This window comes from Drosophila miranda, chromosome 4, assembly GCF_003369915.1.
Source record: "Drosophila miranda strain MSH22 chromosome 4, D.miranda_PacBio2.1, whole genome shotgun sequence".
NCBI classification, from domain to species: Eukaryota; Metazoa; Arthropoda; class Insecta; order Diptera; family Drosophilidae; genus Drosophila; species Drosophila miranda.
Genome location: NC_046677.1, coordinates 22,036,527 through 22,055,581, shown reverse-complemented (window position 1 = coordinate 22,055,581; position 19,055 = coordinate 22,036,527). Strand labels below are relative to the sequence as shown.

At 44.4% G+C, this 19,055-nt stretch overlaps 2 protein-coding genes across 4 annotated transcripts; both read right to left on the bottom strand.

Annotated features, from left to right (window-relative positions):
• Positions 1-28: 28 nt before the first annotated feature.
• LOC108161632 (guanylate cyclase 32E) lies at positions 29-14,143 on the bottom strand. 2 transcript variants are annotated; one of them, XM_017295933.2, is made up of 23 exons: positions 13,619-14,139; positions 5,653-5,783; positions 5,471-5,582; positions 5,332-5,406; positions 5,164-5,271; positions 4,978-5,101; positions 4,765-4,914; positions 4,590-4,698; positions 4,139-4,223; positions 3,919-4,071; positions 3,157-3,309; positions 2,917-3,098; positions 2,748-2,856; positions 2,609-2,675; positions 2,454-2,551; positions 2,091-2,401; positions 1,852-2,021; positions 1,595-1,784; positions 1,236-1,376; positions 978-1,170; positions 718-924; positions 498-656; positions 29-432 (listed from the first exon to the last, which is right to left on the bottom strand). In XM_017295933.2, exons 1-23 carry the CDS (start codon positions 13,832-13,834, stop codon positions 49-51), a joined length of 3,627 nt encoding a protein of 1,208 aa, XP_017151422.1. In that variant the 5' UTR covers positions 13,835-14,139; the 3' UTR covers positions 29-48. The 2 variants fall into 2 exon arrangements, with proteins under 2 accessions (XP_017151422.1, XP_033248586.1); XM_033392695.1 differs by lacking the exons at positions 29-432; positions 498-656; positions 718-924; positions 978-1,170 and having other exon boundaries at positions 1,252-1,376; positions 1,599-1,784; positions 13,619-14,143.
• On the bottom strand, positions 6,044-7,018 carry LOC108161637. 2 transcript variants are annotated; one of them, XM_017295939.2, is made up of 2 exons: positions 6,320-7,018; positions 6,044-6,255 (listed from the first exon to the last, which is right to left on the bottom strand). In XM_017295939.2, the coding sequence occupies exons 1-2, from the start codon at positions 6,922-6,924 to the stop codon at positions 6,207-6,209; spliced, it is 654 nt and encodes a 217-aa protein (XP_017151428.1). In that variant the 5' UTR covers positions 6,925-7,018; the 3' UTR covers positions 6,044-6,206. The 2 variants fall into 2 exon arrangements, with proteins under 2 accessions (XP_017151428.1, XP_017151429.1); XM_017295940.2 differs by having other exon boundaries at positions 6,044-6,214; positions 6,283-7,017.
• Positions 14,144-19,055: the final 4,912 nt, after the last annotated feature.

The window sequence follows — 19,055 nt, the reverse complement described above, 5'->3', positions numbered from 1 at the left end:
ATCGATGTGGATCCCATCTGAAGCTCCTCTGTCAAAGATATGGACTTCTTATAGTCTAAAGGTAATGCTTGGCGCCGATCGCGGACTGCGATTGTTAAAAAGTTGACTGCTGTTCAGGCGACACACGCACAGATGACTGCAGTTCATCGGCGTCGGTTCGGTCATCTTTGGGAACTCTGGTGTCTCGTGGGAGTTGGTCACATTGTCATCGGAGCGACGACTGTACAAGCATTTCGTGGCACAGTTGCAGGCACCAGCTCTGATGTTGCCCGGCATGGCCGTGGGACTGCGATACTGCAGCACTGTGTGATCCATGCTGGTCCGGCTCATTGAACAGTAGGCATCCACAGTGTCCACGGTGCTGATGAGGTCCGGCGTCAGCTCGGGCTGTAGGCGATTCGTGAGCCAATAAGTTCGCATGTCGCCCTTGCCCTACGATTACAGTTGGATTGCATAATCAACAGAAACATCCATCACCCTGTACACTCTGAGTTTACCTTTATGCTGGTCAGACCCCGTTCGATGCAGACATAGCTGCCAATTGACTGCAGGAGCTGGTACGTGACCTCTGAGATGTGGATTTTCATGGACTCTCCGGTGCTCTCCATGCGCGAGGCTGTGTTCACAGTGTCCCCAAAGAGGCAGTATCTGGGCATCTAATAGGATTTGATATTTCAACAGACATTATACACCTAATGTTTTGTGGGATTCACATACCTTCTGTCCCACGACACCTGCCGCACACGGGCCCGAGTGTATTCCGATGCGAAACTGTACAGTTTCCGTGGGCTTGTGGCGGATCTTGAGATTTGCCACCGTCTCCAGCAAGTGCAGGGCCAAGGAGGCTATCTCCCCAGCGTGTCGGTTTCCATTCTGCAGAGGCAATCCGGACACCACCATATAGGCATCCCCAATCGTCTCAACCTGGATGGGATCAACGTTTTTGAATGAATCTTTAAGCTCCTCTATAACCGCACCTTATAAACATCATAGTTGGATATAATGGTATCGCAGCAGGTGTACAAATCATTCAACATCTCCACCACCTCAAAGGGTGTGCTGGTGGTGCAGAGTTCCGTGAATCCCACAATGTCGCTAAACAGGATGGTCACACAATCAAAACATTCTGCTTCGACGGGATCCCCTCGCTTCAGTAGCTCGGCAACAGTTCTGCCAAAGGAAGGAAGATTTAATTGAAGGAAACTCCTCGATGCTTTGGTATCAGAAAATCTCACCTGGGCAGCATCTGGTAGAGGAGCATATCCGTTTTCTTTTTCTCTTCGTAAAGCAAATTGGTTCGCTCCTGTACGAGGCCCTCCAGATTGTAGGCATACTTCTCCATTATCGAGAGCATGTTATCGAATATGTTGGGTTTTCTGTAAATGGATTGAATGGGTTTGATGAGTAGTAGATTTAAAGTAACCCTAGACGTCTGTCCGTTCGTTGAAGTAACCTGGAAAACAGGTACCAAAACAACTCTTCCCCCAGAAGGCAGAAAAAGAATAAGGAGCCCACAGATGGATATCCCATTCCTCGCATATTCACATCTACACAGTTTCCTTGTGAAATTATAGGGCACATTTTGGGTACATACAAACCAGCCTGCAACTCCTTCAAGTGCATGCGCACCAGCCGAATGTCCGGGCGGACCTCTGGATCCTCGTCCCAGCACTGGCAGAGACACTGTCGGATATAGTCGGGTATGTCCAAGTGGGTGTGCGTCAGAGCCGGACGGAATACTCCGTGCTGCAGCAGTTCCGGGCACTTGACAAACTTAATTATCTCTTTGGAAAAAGATATGTAGATATTTCGGTTATTTATTGAATTAAATCCAGGGATCTCTGGGCTCACCCTCCTTCGAGTAGGCCGCATCGCCCCAGGGACCCTTGCGGCCAATCATTTCGTAAAGGAGTATACCGAAGGAGTAGACATCCCCCTTCTGCGAGCCACGGCCCGGTCGATAGGCATCCCTCAAAAGCTCCGGCGCCATGCACAGGGCACGTTTCAATTCCAGCTCACTTCTGCGAACGTCACAAGACCAAAGATGGAGTGCTTTCGTCCCGGCGGAAAGTCAACCAGTAAGTCCTTACTTGTTCGGCTCCTCCTGACCCACCTTGAGCTCCTGCAGGCCAAAGTCCGATATCTGGCACACCCAGCGGGAGTCGATGAGGCAGTTGCTGGACCGCAGGTTGCCATGCGATATGATCTCCGAGTCGTGCAGGTAAATCATGCCCTTCAAAATGTCCGAGACCAGCGACGACACGAACATGTGGTCCAGATGCAGGTCCTCGTTGGCCAGCACATCCTCCAGGCTGCCTCGGGCACAGTACGTGGTAAATAGGATTACGGATCCATGGTCCGTGGAGGCGCCTATGAAATTAATGATGTTCTCGTGCCGTACCTGGAATTACGACGGGGGTTATGGGCGTCGATTGCTACTGATTCGGACTAACTTCACGCATTAGTTTCAATTCCTTTCGTATCGATCGCGTGATGTCCACGTTCTTCTTGTGAATCTTCTTCATGGCCACAATATTCCCCCGAAAAAGAGCTGCATCAAACGATAATATAATGAAATATGGACCTTAATATGATACTTAATGCCTACCAATATTTGTAAAGGACCTCTTGTTCGGCTCCCCAACCACAAGGATACTTTGACGACAGATTTGAAACTGCAAGAATGTCAAAAATATGGTCGTTAAAGAGAGGCATTGAATAGAGTGCTTTAATGAGGATTCACCCACTATGTTCTTGTTGCTGGGATTGTTGTATTCGCCCAGATTGATGACCGTCACCTCCTTCATGTCCACCTTCCACAAGAGTCCAGCCAGGGTCTGTTCATAGCGATAATGTCTGCGAAGGCATATAAACACTTTAGTAGAAAGACAAACTAATGGTAAGATGGGTTCTTGCTTGATTAATAGAGCGATGGCCACGACCACGACTAGGGCACACAATGGACCCGTGGCCAGGTACCGCCAATCGGGCTTCTTGCGCGGACACAGCTCCCCGTGGAAGCCGCAGACAGGCTCCGCCAGTGGTGGCCGACCATTGAGCCATTGTATGGTTCTGTCATTCTTTATGTAACGGAACTCCTAAGAATTGGGGAATTATTTAGCACCACTAATAGTGTTCTTTTCTGATGGTTCTCACGGGTATCATGGAATGCTTGTTGTAGGCAAAGAATCCCACTGGCTGCATGGACATCTTGGCCAGGGATCCGCCCGAGTATCCGCTGCTTAAATCGTTCTGCAATGTTATTACCGTGTAATTGCCCTCCGCATCGCCATTGGCATCTATGTAGACCTATGGGAATGATGAGAAGTGGAGCTTTGTTAGGCATACTCGTATATGTAAGGGATTCGTAATGGTGTCAGGACTTAGATGCCTCTAATACGACTTTAAGATCAGAGGAGACCAATAAGCACTCGATGAGGCTCTTCTCCTGTTACTTTTCTGATATATAAGAGATAACCCCCTGCTGATTTGGCATCCGTAAACTCTGTCCTGTCCTGTACTCTCTGTCTCCCCCATCATCATCATCAGCAGCACTGGGTTCAACCTGAAGTAGGAGATTGATGACCCCCGCAATAGCTACATTCCAGCAGAGACTGCCGCCCAGAAGGCATATCTACGACTCAGCTGAAAGCCCATTAGCATCGTGCCGACAGTTGACAAATCAACTGTGGACTGGTTGACAGTCCAGCCGCTTAACTGGGTCATTTGCACCTGAACTGTTGGTTTTTGCACCTGTACTTGTTCGTATTTAAAATGAAATTATTCATATGCACAGTCGAGGGGATATTGCATATTTAATTTTATGAATATTGCTGGAAAATATATTCCGATTTGTCCCAAACAAAAGTTTATTCCCGCTTTACTTTTTTTAGACTAAATAAACTCTCGAGTACTTACATCAAATCCCTGTATTGAATGGTAAGATCTATTGAATATATGACTCATTACTAAGTTTCCATCGTATATATCTCCGCCGAGCTTAAGGACTTCCGAAATGGCGCGTACATATATCATAACACTATCGTACAGATGCAGGCCATAAATGGGGACCTAGATTGGTTAGAACAAGTGTTAAAGTAGAGATCTGATGGGATATAGTATTTGAGGTACTACCCACCGATATGTTGTCGAACACACGCTGATGATATGGCACCAGGAATGGAGTCTTGCGTGCATATTCCTTTATTTTCGAGCAAATATCGCTGGAAACACAATGAAACACGGAAGAATAGACGGACAAAAATGGGTTTCGGAATTATGCATAAAATATTGAAAAGCCATGCAAAAGAATTACTGGAAATGGAACTCTAACATCGAAACTTGTTTTAGATATTTTTGAAAAATAATTGGAATAAGAAAAGGATCCCTAAAAGGCACTATATCTCTGCCAAAAGTATAGCCTTAATTGATATCTTCCAATAGTTAATTGAAAACATGCTCAACGAACTCAAACTACATTTGTTGATAGGCAAACTCAAATCGATCCTTTAAAAATATCGTATAATGATTGTTTTGAAAGAGGCAACAGAAATACGCACAGTTAGATAACTAAGATTCAGATAAATTACCGAATATGGGGGTTTTGTGGATATGTCATGCTTATTTTTATAACTGAACGAAATGAGATTTTGTCCAGTGATTTGCTCTTTTCTTTTCTAATATAAGGATCTAAATAATCTGGAATAGATGGTGCCATGCATTAGAACTCTAGCCGGGACCGCCTGGATCGAACCAACCACTTACTACGTTCCATAATGTTCACCCGTCGGTTCGAGTCGTAGATCTCGTCGTCCACGGACACCACGATGTAGTCGCCGCTCTCGAGCAGCCGTCGGTTCTGGAGACCTCGCACAAAGTCCACCATCGCTATATGCTCCCCGATAAACACGTAGACTGAGGGATGTTATAGAGTGTCGTGGGATTATACCCAAAGTCTTGTGGCAGGCAAAAACTTACTGCGTGTCGTCGTGTAGGTCTCTTCTATGATTTTATCAATCTGCGACAGGGTTTTCGTGATTGGGATATAGTCCGATATATACTTAAAGTGGCTGATGGTGAAGTTCCTGGCCTCTGCCAGTTCCTGATACGAAAGAGCACCAAGTCAATGAAGGATGTAGCCACAGAATAGCATATCCCACTCACCTGTATGGCCCGTGCCACATCTGAGCCCCAAATGGGCTTGGAGCTCACTACGATAGCAAACTTCTGCCAGTGGAAGGCGCTCAGCAGACTTATCACACTCTTGGATACCTTTATGGGAAGGCATGAGATGTGTTTAAGGAGTTGCTTGAGGTCTTTGAGAGGCATTACCTTCGAGGCTGGTGCCAGAGTTCGTGCAAAGGTGGGAAATGTGCTTTTGTTGGAGACAATTGAGTCAGAGCATTTCTACATAGGATAGAAGGGAGATGATGTACAGAAAATACCATGAAGGGAGAGAAGAGAGGCTCACAAATGACAGCATCGGGGTATTCCAGGCGGAGGCCAGCAGGGCCTCGGTCGTACAGCTCTCGTCGGGCCCAATGAAGGCTGTGATGCCAGTCTCCCGCATTTGGGTCATTGCCCTGGAAAATTCAATCAAAAAAAGTACAATATCTGCATATGGCCCACTGTTGGGTTGTGGTTACGACTCACCTTAAAGGCTTGATCCGATATGTACTCTGTTTGCCAATGTCCACGGGCTTGAAGGCCAACTTCTTGCCCGGCAGGAGATGTGGGTTCTTGTTAACGTCTTCCACGGCCAGCGGCAGTCCGCCAAGAGTCACCTGAGGGAAATTGAATCACATTAAAGCAGTAGCCAGGGAACAGCCAGACGAATCGGCAGCATCCGCAGGGCAGGGCGCGGGTCGGGACAGGGTTTTGTGTCTTAATTTATTCCTATTTTGTTGGCTAGTGGGGCAGTGGGAAAGGCAAACAACCGACCAAAATATTCCGCTTGGCTTCATCGGCGTTGGGAGAGAAGCCCGAAGCCCCCCCACCCCCCCGTAATAAAATATAGCCTGAAACAGGGAAAGTTCTACCCAGGAAAGATTCAGTTTGGGTTTAGTATTTAATTGGTATATTATTGTACATTAGGTAGTATATGTGAAGCAGGATCGCCATATGTGATTGCTGCATCGGTCGAAGCGGCTTAGTGGATCGTCTTGACGGGATCTACACAGCTAGTCCTGGCTGTCTCGTCAAAAATATTACTGCGCTACATGATAGAACGACCACAAACTGATGTAACTTATCGATCTTTAATGATATGTGGTTTAGAATTACGTGGGTTATGGTTGGAGATCTCAGGGCCATTGCTTACGGATGGATGGTAATCAATTGAAAGCCGTACGACTCGTTTATGCCCCGTATGTAGGCGCGTAGCTCGGGCGACACGTACCTATCGATTCGCGTAGATCGGTGCAGGCAGAGATTTGACAACACGGTAAAGCTGAAGGTCAGAAAAACCACCATCATCGACACGATCCAAAAGCTAACGCATGCCACCACATGGATGAAGCAAAAGTCCATCCTCGAGGTATCCATGGTCAGGCAGTGCCACAGGCGATTGGGATACGGCAGTACGCCGGGCAGCACCGTCATGAGCCACGGCAGTAGCATTACCGGCCAGAATTTCCGCCACAGGTCCACGCTGGCGTTGCACAGACATAGGAGAAGGTTCTTGTAGGGGCCCTCATGGCGCAGATACGCCAGACCATAGCCGTAGTAAAACAGGCTCATTGCGGCCAGAGAATACAGTGGACTGCAGAGCAGCTCGTGGGCATCAAAGCTCCAGAACATCTGCGCTTGCGGCTTGCGGCCTCTACGTATCCTCACAACCTTGTACTCCACGTCCACCATCGACACGAGGGCCGTCAGCTGGAGCATCAGGAACACACACACCGGATACGGCAAAAACTTAGCCATTTTGTACAGAGTCACAAAAGATAATTTGGAACCAAGAGGTGTAACTAAAAAAACTGTTATTTTGAGCGATCAGACAGTATAACACAAATGGTAGAGAGTCCTTGATCAGTTTTATGCCCCCCCCGTTCTCGTACAGGGGTGTTTTTCTATAGAGGAGTCCACGTCTCGTGCCTCATAGATCCATGGCAGTAGGGCCTTGCATCAGTAGTTCATTAGAAACCAATTGTATTATGAAATAATTAGCCAGCCGCATGTCCTTTGAACGGAAGCCAAACCAAATCCCACCGAAAACCACATTAAATTAATAGTAAGCCCGAAGTTGCTAATTTAATTATAATTAAATGCTGAGCTGTTGCCAGCCAACCGTGCATTTAATTAGGGACTGATACACGTTTCAATTGTACGTAGGTTATTTGTAAACATAATTATTACAATTGTGGCATTTGACAGCACGCAAAGTTTTGGAGTTGGGCCCCGTCTCGTCCGTTTCCGGCTAAAAGGATGGGAGGCTGTCTGTCACAGTACGCCGCCGATGCTCGAAGGGGGGCAAAAAAGCAGGAAGTACTTTTGATCTCGAATATCAAAGTTCTGCCCAAATGGTTCCGCCATCTCAGAGGGCCTGCTGGGCCTAAGGCCATTAGGGTTTGAAGGCCATGGAGAAATGAAAAATTCAAATTTCAGAAGGCTTTCTGTGGGGAGTAATCAGAGATTTAACCTTTGCTTTTGTCCAAGAAGTTGCAATGTCCTTTAAGAAAGTCCATCTTCTAGTGGTTCTATTACGAGGTAGACTTTAGAAGGCCTAAAGATTGGGACCTCAATGCATAAACCAAAGGGTTTTTTCTCTAGTCGAGCGTCGAACCTTCAAGGCGGAGAGGCTTCAGTAGAGGCTTGCCCTGAGGGCCATATGTCACAGCGGTCTACACAATGGAAATCACGCCTGCTCTTTAAAAAATCTACTCTGTCAGTTTTGATTATTCCATAAATCAGCCATTTGTAATGCAACCATCTGGTGGCTTCATCGGTACTCTAGAACGATGTAAACGGCCCTTTTCGAATTACGAGTATTTACTGGAAATTAAAAATATTCGTCAAGGTTGAAGTGTGGAGGGGCAGAGCCCCTCTCTCGTCAAATCCATTCGCAGAAAGCTATTAAAATAACAAGAGAAAAAAAAGGGACTCGGGAAAAGGTAGAAAAAAAAGCAGTGGGATACCAAAAACATACCCGAACATACAGTATACCCTGTACTGTACTGGAAAAAAGCTAGTCCCTAGTGTATAGTAGATTCGGGTATATGATTGGGTATAGTTTCCAGCTTCCCTGTAACAGCAAACATCCATTTTTCCATATGGTTTTGCCCTTTTGAAAGGTGGGTCGCTATAGGGAACACGAGTACGCGTCTACTGCCGCCTTTCGTACTTGTTTTAATTCAAATTTTAATCCACTTATAGCGGGGCTTTAAATAAGCAGCCGGCTAGGTCGGTCTCGGTGGCAGGCTGTGGTCTGTCCCGCTCCCTTGTGCACTTGACATCGGATGAGGGACGTGAGATGTGGTGACGCCTCGACGATGCTCTTGGTGAGCAATTACGGCATTAAATTTGTTGCAAATTCTGGCTTTTGTATGCGAAAACATTTTTGAGTGTGTCCCTTACAAAATTAATTATTTAATTCCCAATTAAAACTTTGCCAAATTCGACTTGAAAATTCTTTTAAGAAATATTTGCAATGGTAGAGGCTTTAAACATAAAATTTTTTGAGTTTTGAGGCCTTTGCCAAAGGCTGTCCGCCAAGCAATTATTCGAACCGCCATAGGCCCCAAAAAGCAGCCACCCATTGCGCCACGTGTGGCCCCGATTTCGGCCTAAAACAATATTTCCCAGTTTGGGCCAAATGTCGTTGCGTTTTCGTCTGGCCCATGGCTTACGGAAAATTGCAATTTGTGCTCCGAGGCTCAGGCTCAAAACCGAATGCAATCATTTGGACATTTTGGGAGCAGCAAACGAACAGGATAATGAGGAGATGCAATCGAGTCCCTTCATGTTAGCCCACAGCCCACAGGAAATAACCTCCAAGGACACACTTCTGTTGAACCGAACTGCAATAAAGTGAGAGCCTTTTCGGCTGACAGTTGCAATTTATAAGTAATCTATGCATTTGCTTCCTTCGTGACAGAAGATAGATGAAAGTCTTGGCCAGGCGGATGGATGTGTATGCAAGTTGTGGGTGTTTCTTGGGAGCACCAAGCAGATGCTCAGCAGCACAGGGGGCTTGTCACCTGCTCTAATGCAATGGATCTACCTCTCCACCGAGGTGGTGGAGTCTCTGTGTGCTCTGCCGTGGCAAGCTAACGAAAAAGACGTACAATAAGCTTCTGGAAAAACCTCAGCCACAGGCTCTGCTCTGCATACAGGAGCCCCAACAAAGCACTCGAAACCATACTCGGAGTCGACCCCCTGGACATGGAAAGGCAGGACAGCGCATAAATGCATTGTGAAAATCCGTTGTGATCCCCTTTTACTGACTTCATGACTCCCCCAAATTGGCCTCGATGTGAAAACAATCTGGTTTATGGGTCCCCATGACTGTGAGGTGTTTTAGCGGGCCTATACTGTACAGACCCTGATATAAGGCTACCCTACCGATGAAGCATATTCCAGGCGGAAGATTTTGCCATCAAGAAAGCAGCAGAACGAGCACACGATGTGGTAAATCTATTCGTTGACAGCCAAGCAGTCGTCTGCGTTAAGTTCCAGAAGTGTCTTGGCGAGCAGGAAGGCACTAGACACCCCCAAGCAAGACAAAGTCAGTGCGGATATACTGGGCTGCCAGCCGCCAAGGCATCGAGGGCAACGAGCCAGCGGTCGTTCTGCCTCTGTCTCTCCTAAAAGCGGTTTAGAGCATCAGCCCGGCTTACACCCACCAGAACCTTGAAAACTATGTGCAAAGAATGCAATGGAAAACTCAGTCAGTACTTACAGCACCTACCATGGAGGGAATGCAGATTGTTAGGGGTCACTGCTTACAGGTCACTGTTGGGGTGCGGCGCAGGCAACGAAGCTAAGCATCACCAACCGAGACGGCTGTAGGAAATGTGATGAACCAGGGGCCATCGAAATCCTGGATCATATCATCTGTAACTGCCCGGGTCTCTCACGGACAAGGAGAAGATACCTGGGCGCCCCGGAGCTGCCATTACTAGAAGATGCCTTCAAGAGGAAGATTTTCCAAAAGAAATAGATCGATTCTCGAGGACTCACAAGCACTCCCGCGGTGGTTTATATCCCTCCATCCGGATAACAAAGGACTATAGTGGCCTATGGATGGTCCCTCTGAGGGTCATTTAATTTATTTAAATGAAAAACCACACCTATTTCAGATGCATTACACGAAACTACGATAAGAAAATTCCTATCTATTTGACACATTATAAATCGCTACGAAAATAAGTTACTTTTGCCGAGGGAATGGAATTGCTTGAATTCCTTGGCTTTATTGCATTTTGTAGCCTTTGAATGAAGGCATATTTGCAATTCAAACGAATGTACTTAATTAATCATGCTCTCGCTCATACTCTGCTGCAAGTAGAGTTTTCCTTTTTTAACAAGTGTTTCCTGTTTAATAAGTGATGAAAAGATTGCACCCCAAGGACGCCAGGGACTCAAGGCAGACTTTAATTCTTTTAAAATGAGTGCAGGCCCTGAATGAACTTCATTTTCGGAATGTCGAGACCCACTTTGATAGCCAGCAAGTACAACACCTAGAGAACACTTAATATTCTTCATCTAGCATTATTTTTCTACCACGAGAACAACATTGTTTGAATGGGATGTTTATTTTCATATCAAAAGAATGTAATTAATTAATCATGCTCTCATATTCTGCTTCACATAGGGGTTTTCCTTTTTTCTGGCGTCCTTAATGTTTAACAAGCGGTGAAAAGTGGCGCGCCTTTTACGGAAATGAGCAACATCCAGGTTTAGAGGTGGCAATATGACAGATGACCTGGCAATTAACTAGCAACAGCATGTGTTTTAATGCCATAGTAACCCGGCACAGTGGGCCCAGTACTCGAAGCCTGTTGCAAAATAAAGAAGAGACTGTCTTCCAGGGGCAATTTCAATAACAATCATTCGATGGGGGTACTCGTTTATAGTGGGTGCTCGATAAAGTTCTGGTAGGAATAAAGTTTCACCCCACTGTTTCGTGTTACCTACTGTGCAACGCATGGAAAAAATTCCATAAAAAGAAGGCCCTTAGCATAATAGCTCTTTGAAGCAATTTTTCGAGCAGGAGAACGGAGAACCGGCCAAAAACGAAGGGAATTTGTCGCTATAGTTCCCGGGTTGTGGTGTCCGCCGACAAAGCCCGTCCTCCTGATCCGCCAATCAGTTCCAAGGAAATGTGTCCACTTTTCTAAAAGTCAAACAAATTTGTGTGCTCGTAGGTGGTGTTCCAAAAGCCGATTTAGCGTTCATTTGATTTCAATAATCTTTGAGAATGTTCGGAGGAAAAATTATTCAAATTTCAGAGCCAAATAGCTGATGGCCAAATCAATTATTCAGTTTGTAACTTTTTGTTGTCGTTTAAACGCTGCTGGCCCCAGGCTCTGGAGGGGGGAGGAGGCACTAAGCATAAATATTTCCTTTGAAGTGAAACTTAACTGAAAACAGAATTGGTTTTAAATTTCATAGCAAAGGATTTCTGGGAATATTCGAAGCTCTGCCGCTTCCGGTCGGAGCATCGCACTGTTGTATTTCTTATTGATTTTCAGTAAAATATATTTGTACAGATATTGTTGGTACAGCTGATGTGTACTTTTTCCATGAGAAGTCAATTAAAGCCACGATTGATTACATTTAAACGAAAGGAGATTGTGTCCTTTTGATGGCTTCTGTCCTTTTAACGAGCTGTGGCAAGAGGCGTTGGTGTGGCTTTTATGAGCAATTTCCCCGCTTTATAGCTGGTTTCCCGGAATTGCAAGCTGGACTACCGGATTTATTGGGATACTTTGACACATGTTACGCGAGGCCCACACTTCAATTGCACTCAAACAGAGTACATTTTAGTCCTTGAAATAAAATCCATTCGCTAGTCTCCTATTCTCCGAACTTCCCTAAAGGCAAACCCACTATCATATCTCCCCTTTATAAATGAAATTAATTAATATTTCCTTTCTTCTTTTTTGTCTGGTGTGGTTTGAATGCCCTAAAGGGCTATAAAAACCATTGTCGGATGGTACAAAGGGGAACAATAAAACTGGGCGAGATAATATTTACTTAAATTACCAGTCTAGCCTGCTCTACTCTATGTCAATCAATTTGATTTATTCACGTGGTTTTCTCCAGGGAGCACATAGCACATTACGCTCTAAGAAATCTAGGATTGCCCCCACCAAATGATTAAAAATTCAATACCTCCCAAAGTTGTCCATCAAGAAATCTGTACACATGGCCACAAATCCCTGGGATTATAGAAGATGATTAGATTCGTTTTCATGCCCATCATCACCATATTTTTGATCCACACAATCTCTCATCGTGTGACAGCTTACCCCCCTGTATAAGATGTATGAAACATTTATTTCCCATTTATATTAAGCCCAACTGAACACGGCCAAGCTGCTGGCTTTGCTGGCCAATTTATGGAGCACAACTGACACTTGATGGATTTGCCTTTGTGCCTTTTATTTGCCCCGAATTCGGGCTTAAAATTTACATATATACTAGGTCTATGGACATTCATGCTGGTGCCAATTAAATCGCATTCCAATCGGTCGAAAGCTTTAGGAAGTAGTGCGTCCTGATGGGGATTACTGGTCAATCGATTGGAGCTGCATAATCCTTTTCCTTATCTCTCGTGAGCTTCACGTGAACGGCTAGTAAATTGAAAGCAAAACAAAGAAGGAATCCTTGGGAAAGGTGACACTTCATTACATCGAAGTCCACATACCCTGAAGGCGGGGTTCACGACTGTCAATATTTCCCCAGGCTATGATACTGTTTAAATATAATTTGTGCAAAAATTTCAATTTAATGACCGTGAGGTGGTGTTACACTGCGTTTCAGAACTATACGAATATGATATCCAGAAAGGCGGAAGGAAGAGAAGACAACTTCCAAAGGAAAACTTCACTCTTAATAAAACACTTTCGAGTCTTCGAAATCTTGGAAAGAGAACACTTATTCTTGAAGAATTGTATTCGAAATGAATCTTAAATCGACTTTAACGATCAAGAACTTGGAAATTCGTCATTCCACAATTATTAGCAGATATATGCTGTCACCCTGTCACCACTTTAAACTGCCTTATGCTTGTGAAACGCACTGTAGGTGCGTGCAGAATTATGGACAGCGTATGCCCGTCAAAAGTCTCAAGGCAGGACACGCTCTGGATGATGGGTTGGAGTCATTTTGGTGTCGCCCAATATCGAAGCCATGAATTTGATGATATTTTGCGGACAAGATGCGTTGCCTTGTGGCCCAACGACGGATTCGCATTAGAATTGTAAATGTTCACCAGTTCTCATACATTATGCATGCACATACACAATTAGTTACACAATTTACAATTTACAATTAAGTACGGGATGGGCGTCAGAGTTTCGATAATTTCGGTGATATTCTATTTTAAAAATTTTCTATGCAAACAAATCAACGTAAATCAGGATTGGAGCTTAGGGATATGCCATTTACTTACCCTCATCTGGGAGTATTCCGCTAGGAATCCAATATTTATCGTGTCAGAGAGACGGCGTGTCGAGGATGCTGCTGCCGTTCCTCTTCCCGCCAGGGAGCTCCTCTGAGAACCCAGCAGCAGCAGGACGAGCATGGCAGCTGGCAACGCGAGATTGCAACAGAATGCGGCTCTGGCTCTGGCTGTGGCTCTCGCTGTGGCTGTGGCAGTGGCAGGCATTCTTAACGGACGCAATAAAGTTTTATTTTTCACGAAACTGATATCGTCACGCACTCGGACGGGGACGACGACACTGATTGACGCACTACGTCACCAAGGAATACTATCACATGGTACGGACTAGAGCTTGGGAGTGCATCTATAAACAACCGACACCAGAGTCCACAGATATTAAAATATATGCTCAATCCCAACAGGTGATGGCTATCCGTTCCGTTTATGTGCGGCACGGCACTGCATCACGGCCGTAGTCTGGCAGAGACTGTGGCTGCCTGTTCCGAGACGGATGGCTTTTTATAGCCTACGCGCTTCGTGTCCCGCCTCGTACTCGATTCGGTTCCGGCTTTCGACTGCCTACTGCCGAGGGTTTGGAGGGGTCGCGCCAATACTAAGTGGTCTATGAATGACAAAAACCATAGAGTCCTGGGATCAGGAGAGGACCGGTCGTCCTGCTCGTGTTGCGTGAATGGTCAGCATGTGAAGGACTTCGTTTGTTTGTTTTCGTTCCCTCATGGGTCGAAAATTTCCGTTTTTAAATTTACTGTGGCCCAATGCTGATTTGTGTACGCCGTAGGCCTAGGCGTAGGCGTGGGATTTATGTCACAACCGGTCGGTCGGTTGGTCGGTCGGTTGGTCGGTCGGTCGGTCGGTCGGTCGGTCGGTCGGTCGGTCGGTCGGATGGCTTCTGGCCTGTTGAGCACATTACTTATTTCCTGTGTGTCTTGCCTTCCTGTCTGATGTTTATCCAACTCGTTCTGTCTGCAAATTGCGAATCACATTTCCACCTACAATCAAATGGCATCTTCAGGCAGTCTAGTCGTCAATTATGGAGATAATCTGACGACCTTTCTTGTGTATGGAGGAAATAGGTATTTGTGGGAAGTAATATGTGGTGGATTACAGATTCATTCATCTACAAAACAGCGAGAGAGCAAGTTAAACTTACGCATCTTATGTTTCCTCGAAAACTGTTTCTTATCGTAAGTATTTTGTTTTTTACATCCCCTTAATTACCAACTTTTGAAGGGAAAGAAAAACAAACTTATTTCTTTTCACTATGCTATTTGTAAGGAAGTAAGCCCCAATTACGCTCTAATTTTTGGAGCAGGTAAACATGTTTTGAGTTGCCAGCTGCCTTGCATTCCACTCGAGCGTTTATTTATGAAACGTAAGAAATTTGCTATTCAGATTAATTCACTTATTGTTCTGGGCTATTTTTATACCCGATACTCGATGGGACTATATTCCATTTGTGGGGGAAATGGATGTGCGTTACACCCAGAAGGATGCGTTCCCCACTCCACAAAGAAAATAAAAGTAAAAATGGCAAAGAACAACATTGTTTTTGTCATCTCTCTTCTCGCTGACTTGCTCCGATTCGGACGATTCTGATGAAGAGAGTCATGGTACTACGTGCTACGAAGTTACGACAAAACCGCACAGAAACCGCCAACGAAACGCACCAAATGATTTCCAATAAGAGCACAAATTTTAGTCATTCATTTATTAATATGATGTGAGGCACTAGAGGGAGGAAATTCGTGCAAACGCACTAAACGAGATCAGCAGTACTGGGAATGCCTCACCCTTTCATGAATTTCGCTTGGAACGAGAGCACTCATTCCTTTTCGATTCTCTTCTCCTTGCATCCCACTACTACTCCCGAGTAATGGGAGTGGGAAAGGGACAAAACTTGACGAATTTTCAAGCACGCACACACACACACACAGCTGGAACTCACGTGATCAAACGAAAAAATGGCGAGACAACGAAACAATTACTTATTTTAGATTTTGAAACATGAAAAAAAATAAAGTATGCAAAAATAGCATGTATTTCTATATGTGTATCCAATATTGCACTTTAATATTACCCATTGCCGCACTTTTCCTTCACCAAGCTGCATTTTTGTCGCCATTTTGCCTCTTTTCCGCGCTTGATCAAACACTGAAACACTGTTTTTGTATCTAATTTCTGCATCACTACACTAAGCTTCACCACACACTTGCGCGACATTTGATTCGTTGGATTTTTCACTATTTTCCGAATTTTCAGGGATTGAAACGCGGAGCTGACCTACAAACACGCGCTTTGACCGGGCGAAAAAATTAGAATGAGAGCGGTGCAAATGCGTTCATTCTATGCTCTCCTTTTCCTATATTGCTCTCTTTCTCTCCCACGCACACTTCAGCTAGTTGTATAATTTCATCATGCTCATTGTCTTCTTCCTCTGCTACTGAAAAGAAAGATCGAAAGAGTGTGGGAGTGGGACTGGTGAGAGGGTTACGTTACAGTGCGCGGTGAAGGTGCAGCGCATGCTGATATTATCTAATATAAATAAATTATTTGATATTTTGTTGTGAAATTACTCAATTTAATTAAATTAATTGATTGGAAGAGAGCTTTGCAATAGCAGCGGATGAAGACAAGGAGTAGAGTTAAGCCTAAGCAAAAGTACTCGAGAGAGCGTGGGAGAGAGAGCAATTAGGAAGAGGAGAAGGAGAGCATAGAATGAAATCATTTGCATTGGTTGCACTCAAATTTTTTCACCGGCCAAGACGTGCCTTCGTGAGTAAGCTCCGCGTTTCAACCCGCGAAAATTCGGAAAATGGTGAAAAATTAGACGGAAAAAATGTCGTGCAGGTGTGTAGTGAAGTTTGGTGTAATTATGCAGTGATTATATACAAAAAAATGTGTTTTGTTCCAAGAAAATGTGTTTGATCAAGGGCGGGAGCGCAAAAGAGGCAAATGGTGACAAAAATGCAGCTTGACGAAGGAAAAGTGCGGCAATGGGTAATATTAAAGTGCAATATTGGATACAAATGTAGAAAAACATACTATTTTTGCATACTTTATTTTTTTTCATGTTTCAAAATCTAAAATAAGTAATTGTTTCGTTGTCTCGCCATTTTTTCGTTTGATCACGTGAGTTCCAGCTATGTGTGTGTGTTCGTGCTTGAAAATTCGTCAAGTTTTGTCCCTTTCCCACTCCCATTACTCGGGAGTAGTAGTGGGATGCAGTGAAGAAGAGAAACAAAAAGGAATGAGTGCTCTCTTTCCAAGGGAAGTTTCATGAAAGGGTGAGGCATTCCCAATGCTGCTGATCTGACTCTCTCTTGTCCCTGTAGTGCCTCACCTCATATTAATAAATGAATGCCTAGAATTTGTGCTCTTATTGGAAATCATTTTGTGCGTTTCGTTTGGGGTTTCTGTGGATGGCATAGATCATCGGTTTGCATGGGAGGACAAATGGAAGATTAAATTCTGGCTTCCGTTTAAATCAGTATTTTAGCTTTCAATGAATTAAATCCTTGTGAGCAGTGACCCCATTTCCCATTTGCATTGTCATGGTCAGAGCTTTTTGCCAACTCGGCCGCAATGAGCGGGAGCAAATTTGACCCGGTTCCCACATGCATTTTTCAAGTTCAGGTTCAGGGTCATCCAAATGCTTTGTATGCTAATTTCGAGATTCTTCTGCAATGAGTGGGTTAATAGGATTTGCTGAGAAGCATTTTAGAACGAATTGACATATGAGTGGGCTAATTTTCACAGCTCAGAGATCCGATTACCGCCAGTACTCTCACGTCAGGACGGTCGCGTATGCTCCCTAATTGCGTTTGTTCAATTACACGAGTATCCATCCAAGTACTCGATGACAGCTAATTGAATTGTTTTGGCCCAGTGAACGGCATCACATGTCCCATTACGCATCACATTCCAATTCTTTTGTGCCTGTCTCAGGTATATATTCCAAATTGACTCGCGAGACCCGCACTGGTTCATTGATAAGGTAATTTGTAACTGAGAACAACATTCCGTACGGTAGTCGCTCCAAGGCCGTACAGTGCGACCCGGTGCTGTTAGGCAACCGGAAATAAAGGCCTGACTACAAGTAATTAATAATAATCCCTTAGATTTCGTTCTCAATATAATTGGTTGTTGTTTCGTGTACATCCCAAAAGTTTCGATACAACTTCTGGTGTAAATCACGCCTGAAAGTGGAATATAACCTCTGCCCTTCTCGAATGTAAGCGACGTGCTATTGGAAGTAATCCATCTATCAACTCCACTCTTTAACTGACTGTCCTGAAACGCACTGTTTGCATCCTCTAATGTACATATGTATGTATGTACAAGGACATTCCGTCAGACGTCATTTCTATGTCTGAGTGCGTTTTATGTTCAGGTCCTAGTTCAATTTCGATTCTGGCTCAAAATTTGATTCCATTTGAGCTGCAACATAAGCTAATTGAAATTAAATTTTAATTTTAACTCCTGACGGAAGGGAGTCCTTCCTTCTCTTTGTACCCTGCCGGAGTCTGGTTGGTATGCTGCCCCAGACATGGAATCATGTTTCCAGCCGTTTCAGGTGCTTTAATATTTGCGCACATCCAAATAAGGCCGACCCTGGGATTGACAACCCTTCTCCCAGGCCTTCTGAACTGTAAATGATGTGGCATATATGCCAGGAGCAGTTTTCATTTGACAGGACATGCGGATACGAGGCTTGCAGTTGCATTTAATGGCAAAAATATTTATGCACCAGTACCTTTCTTTGGAGATACTAGTTTTGGTTTATTTCATCAGAAAGTCAGGAATTAAATAAAACTGTCCCATAAATTTCACTGAATTGCTGGAATGAAGGGAATCGCCGTCTATTATTCTTTATGTTTTTGTTGTTGGTGGCTTACGAAATAAGTTTATTAAGTGGTAGAACAAAATATTTGTTGCGTTTTGCAGTAGAGATTCTCTCCTTCTTTCTCTGTCTCTCTTTTGAACGTATTGCTTTTGTTGTTTAATGCAAGGACGGAGCGATCTCTCCATGATTTCTCTCAATTTTGCTCGTCTTGTTATGAGAGCTGGATAAAACATATAGAGAAATAGAGGAACTACCACTGTTTATCATATTTTCATCATTAGGAACTTTATAACTAATTATCTATATATTCTTTACATTTTTGCACACCTATCTCTTTCCTTAATCTCATACCAACACCAGTTGTTACGATTCTCGCTCCTCTTCTGGGGCGCACACTGCACGAGGAAGTTTGTGAGAAAAAGAAAGAGAGAAAGAGTCCGCGTGTGGCAGGGGAAGTGTAGCCACAGAAAATTGGTATCCTCATTCTTGTTATAATAGTAAATCGATTTGACCCAGATTCGGCAATCTGCCAGATATGGTACCTCCTCGTACCTTCAAAACAGACAGCCAGAAAGACAGACA

Bases quoted from the DNA above. Each gene is read 5' to 3' on its own strand.
- LOC108161637 (XM_017295939.2), bottom strand. From the start codon at position 6,924: ATGGCTAAGTTTTTGCCGTATCCGGTGTGTGTGTTCCTGATGCTCCAG. The intron at 6,256-6,319 runs GTAAGCAATGGC...ATATCATTAAAG, and splicing joins CAATTGATTACCATCCATCC to ATCGATAAGTTACATCAGTT.
- LOC108161632 (XM_017295933.2), bottom strand. From the start codon at position 13,834: ATGCCTGCCACTGCCACAGCCACAGCGAGAGCCACAGCCAGAGCCAGA. The intron at 5,784-13,618 runs GTAAGTAAATGG...AATTTCCCTCAG, and splicing joins CGGAATACTCCCAGATGAGG to GTGACTCTTGGCGGACTGCC. The intron at 5,407-5,470 runs GTGAGCCTCTCT...TATCCTATGTAG, and splicing joins ATACCCCGATGCTGTCATTT to AAATGCTCTGACTCAATTGT.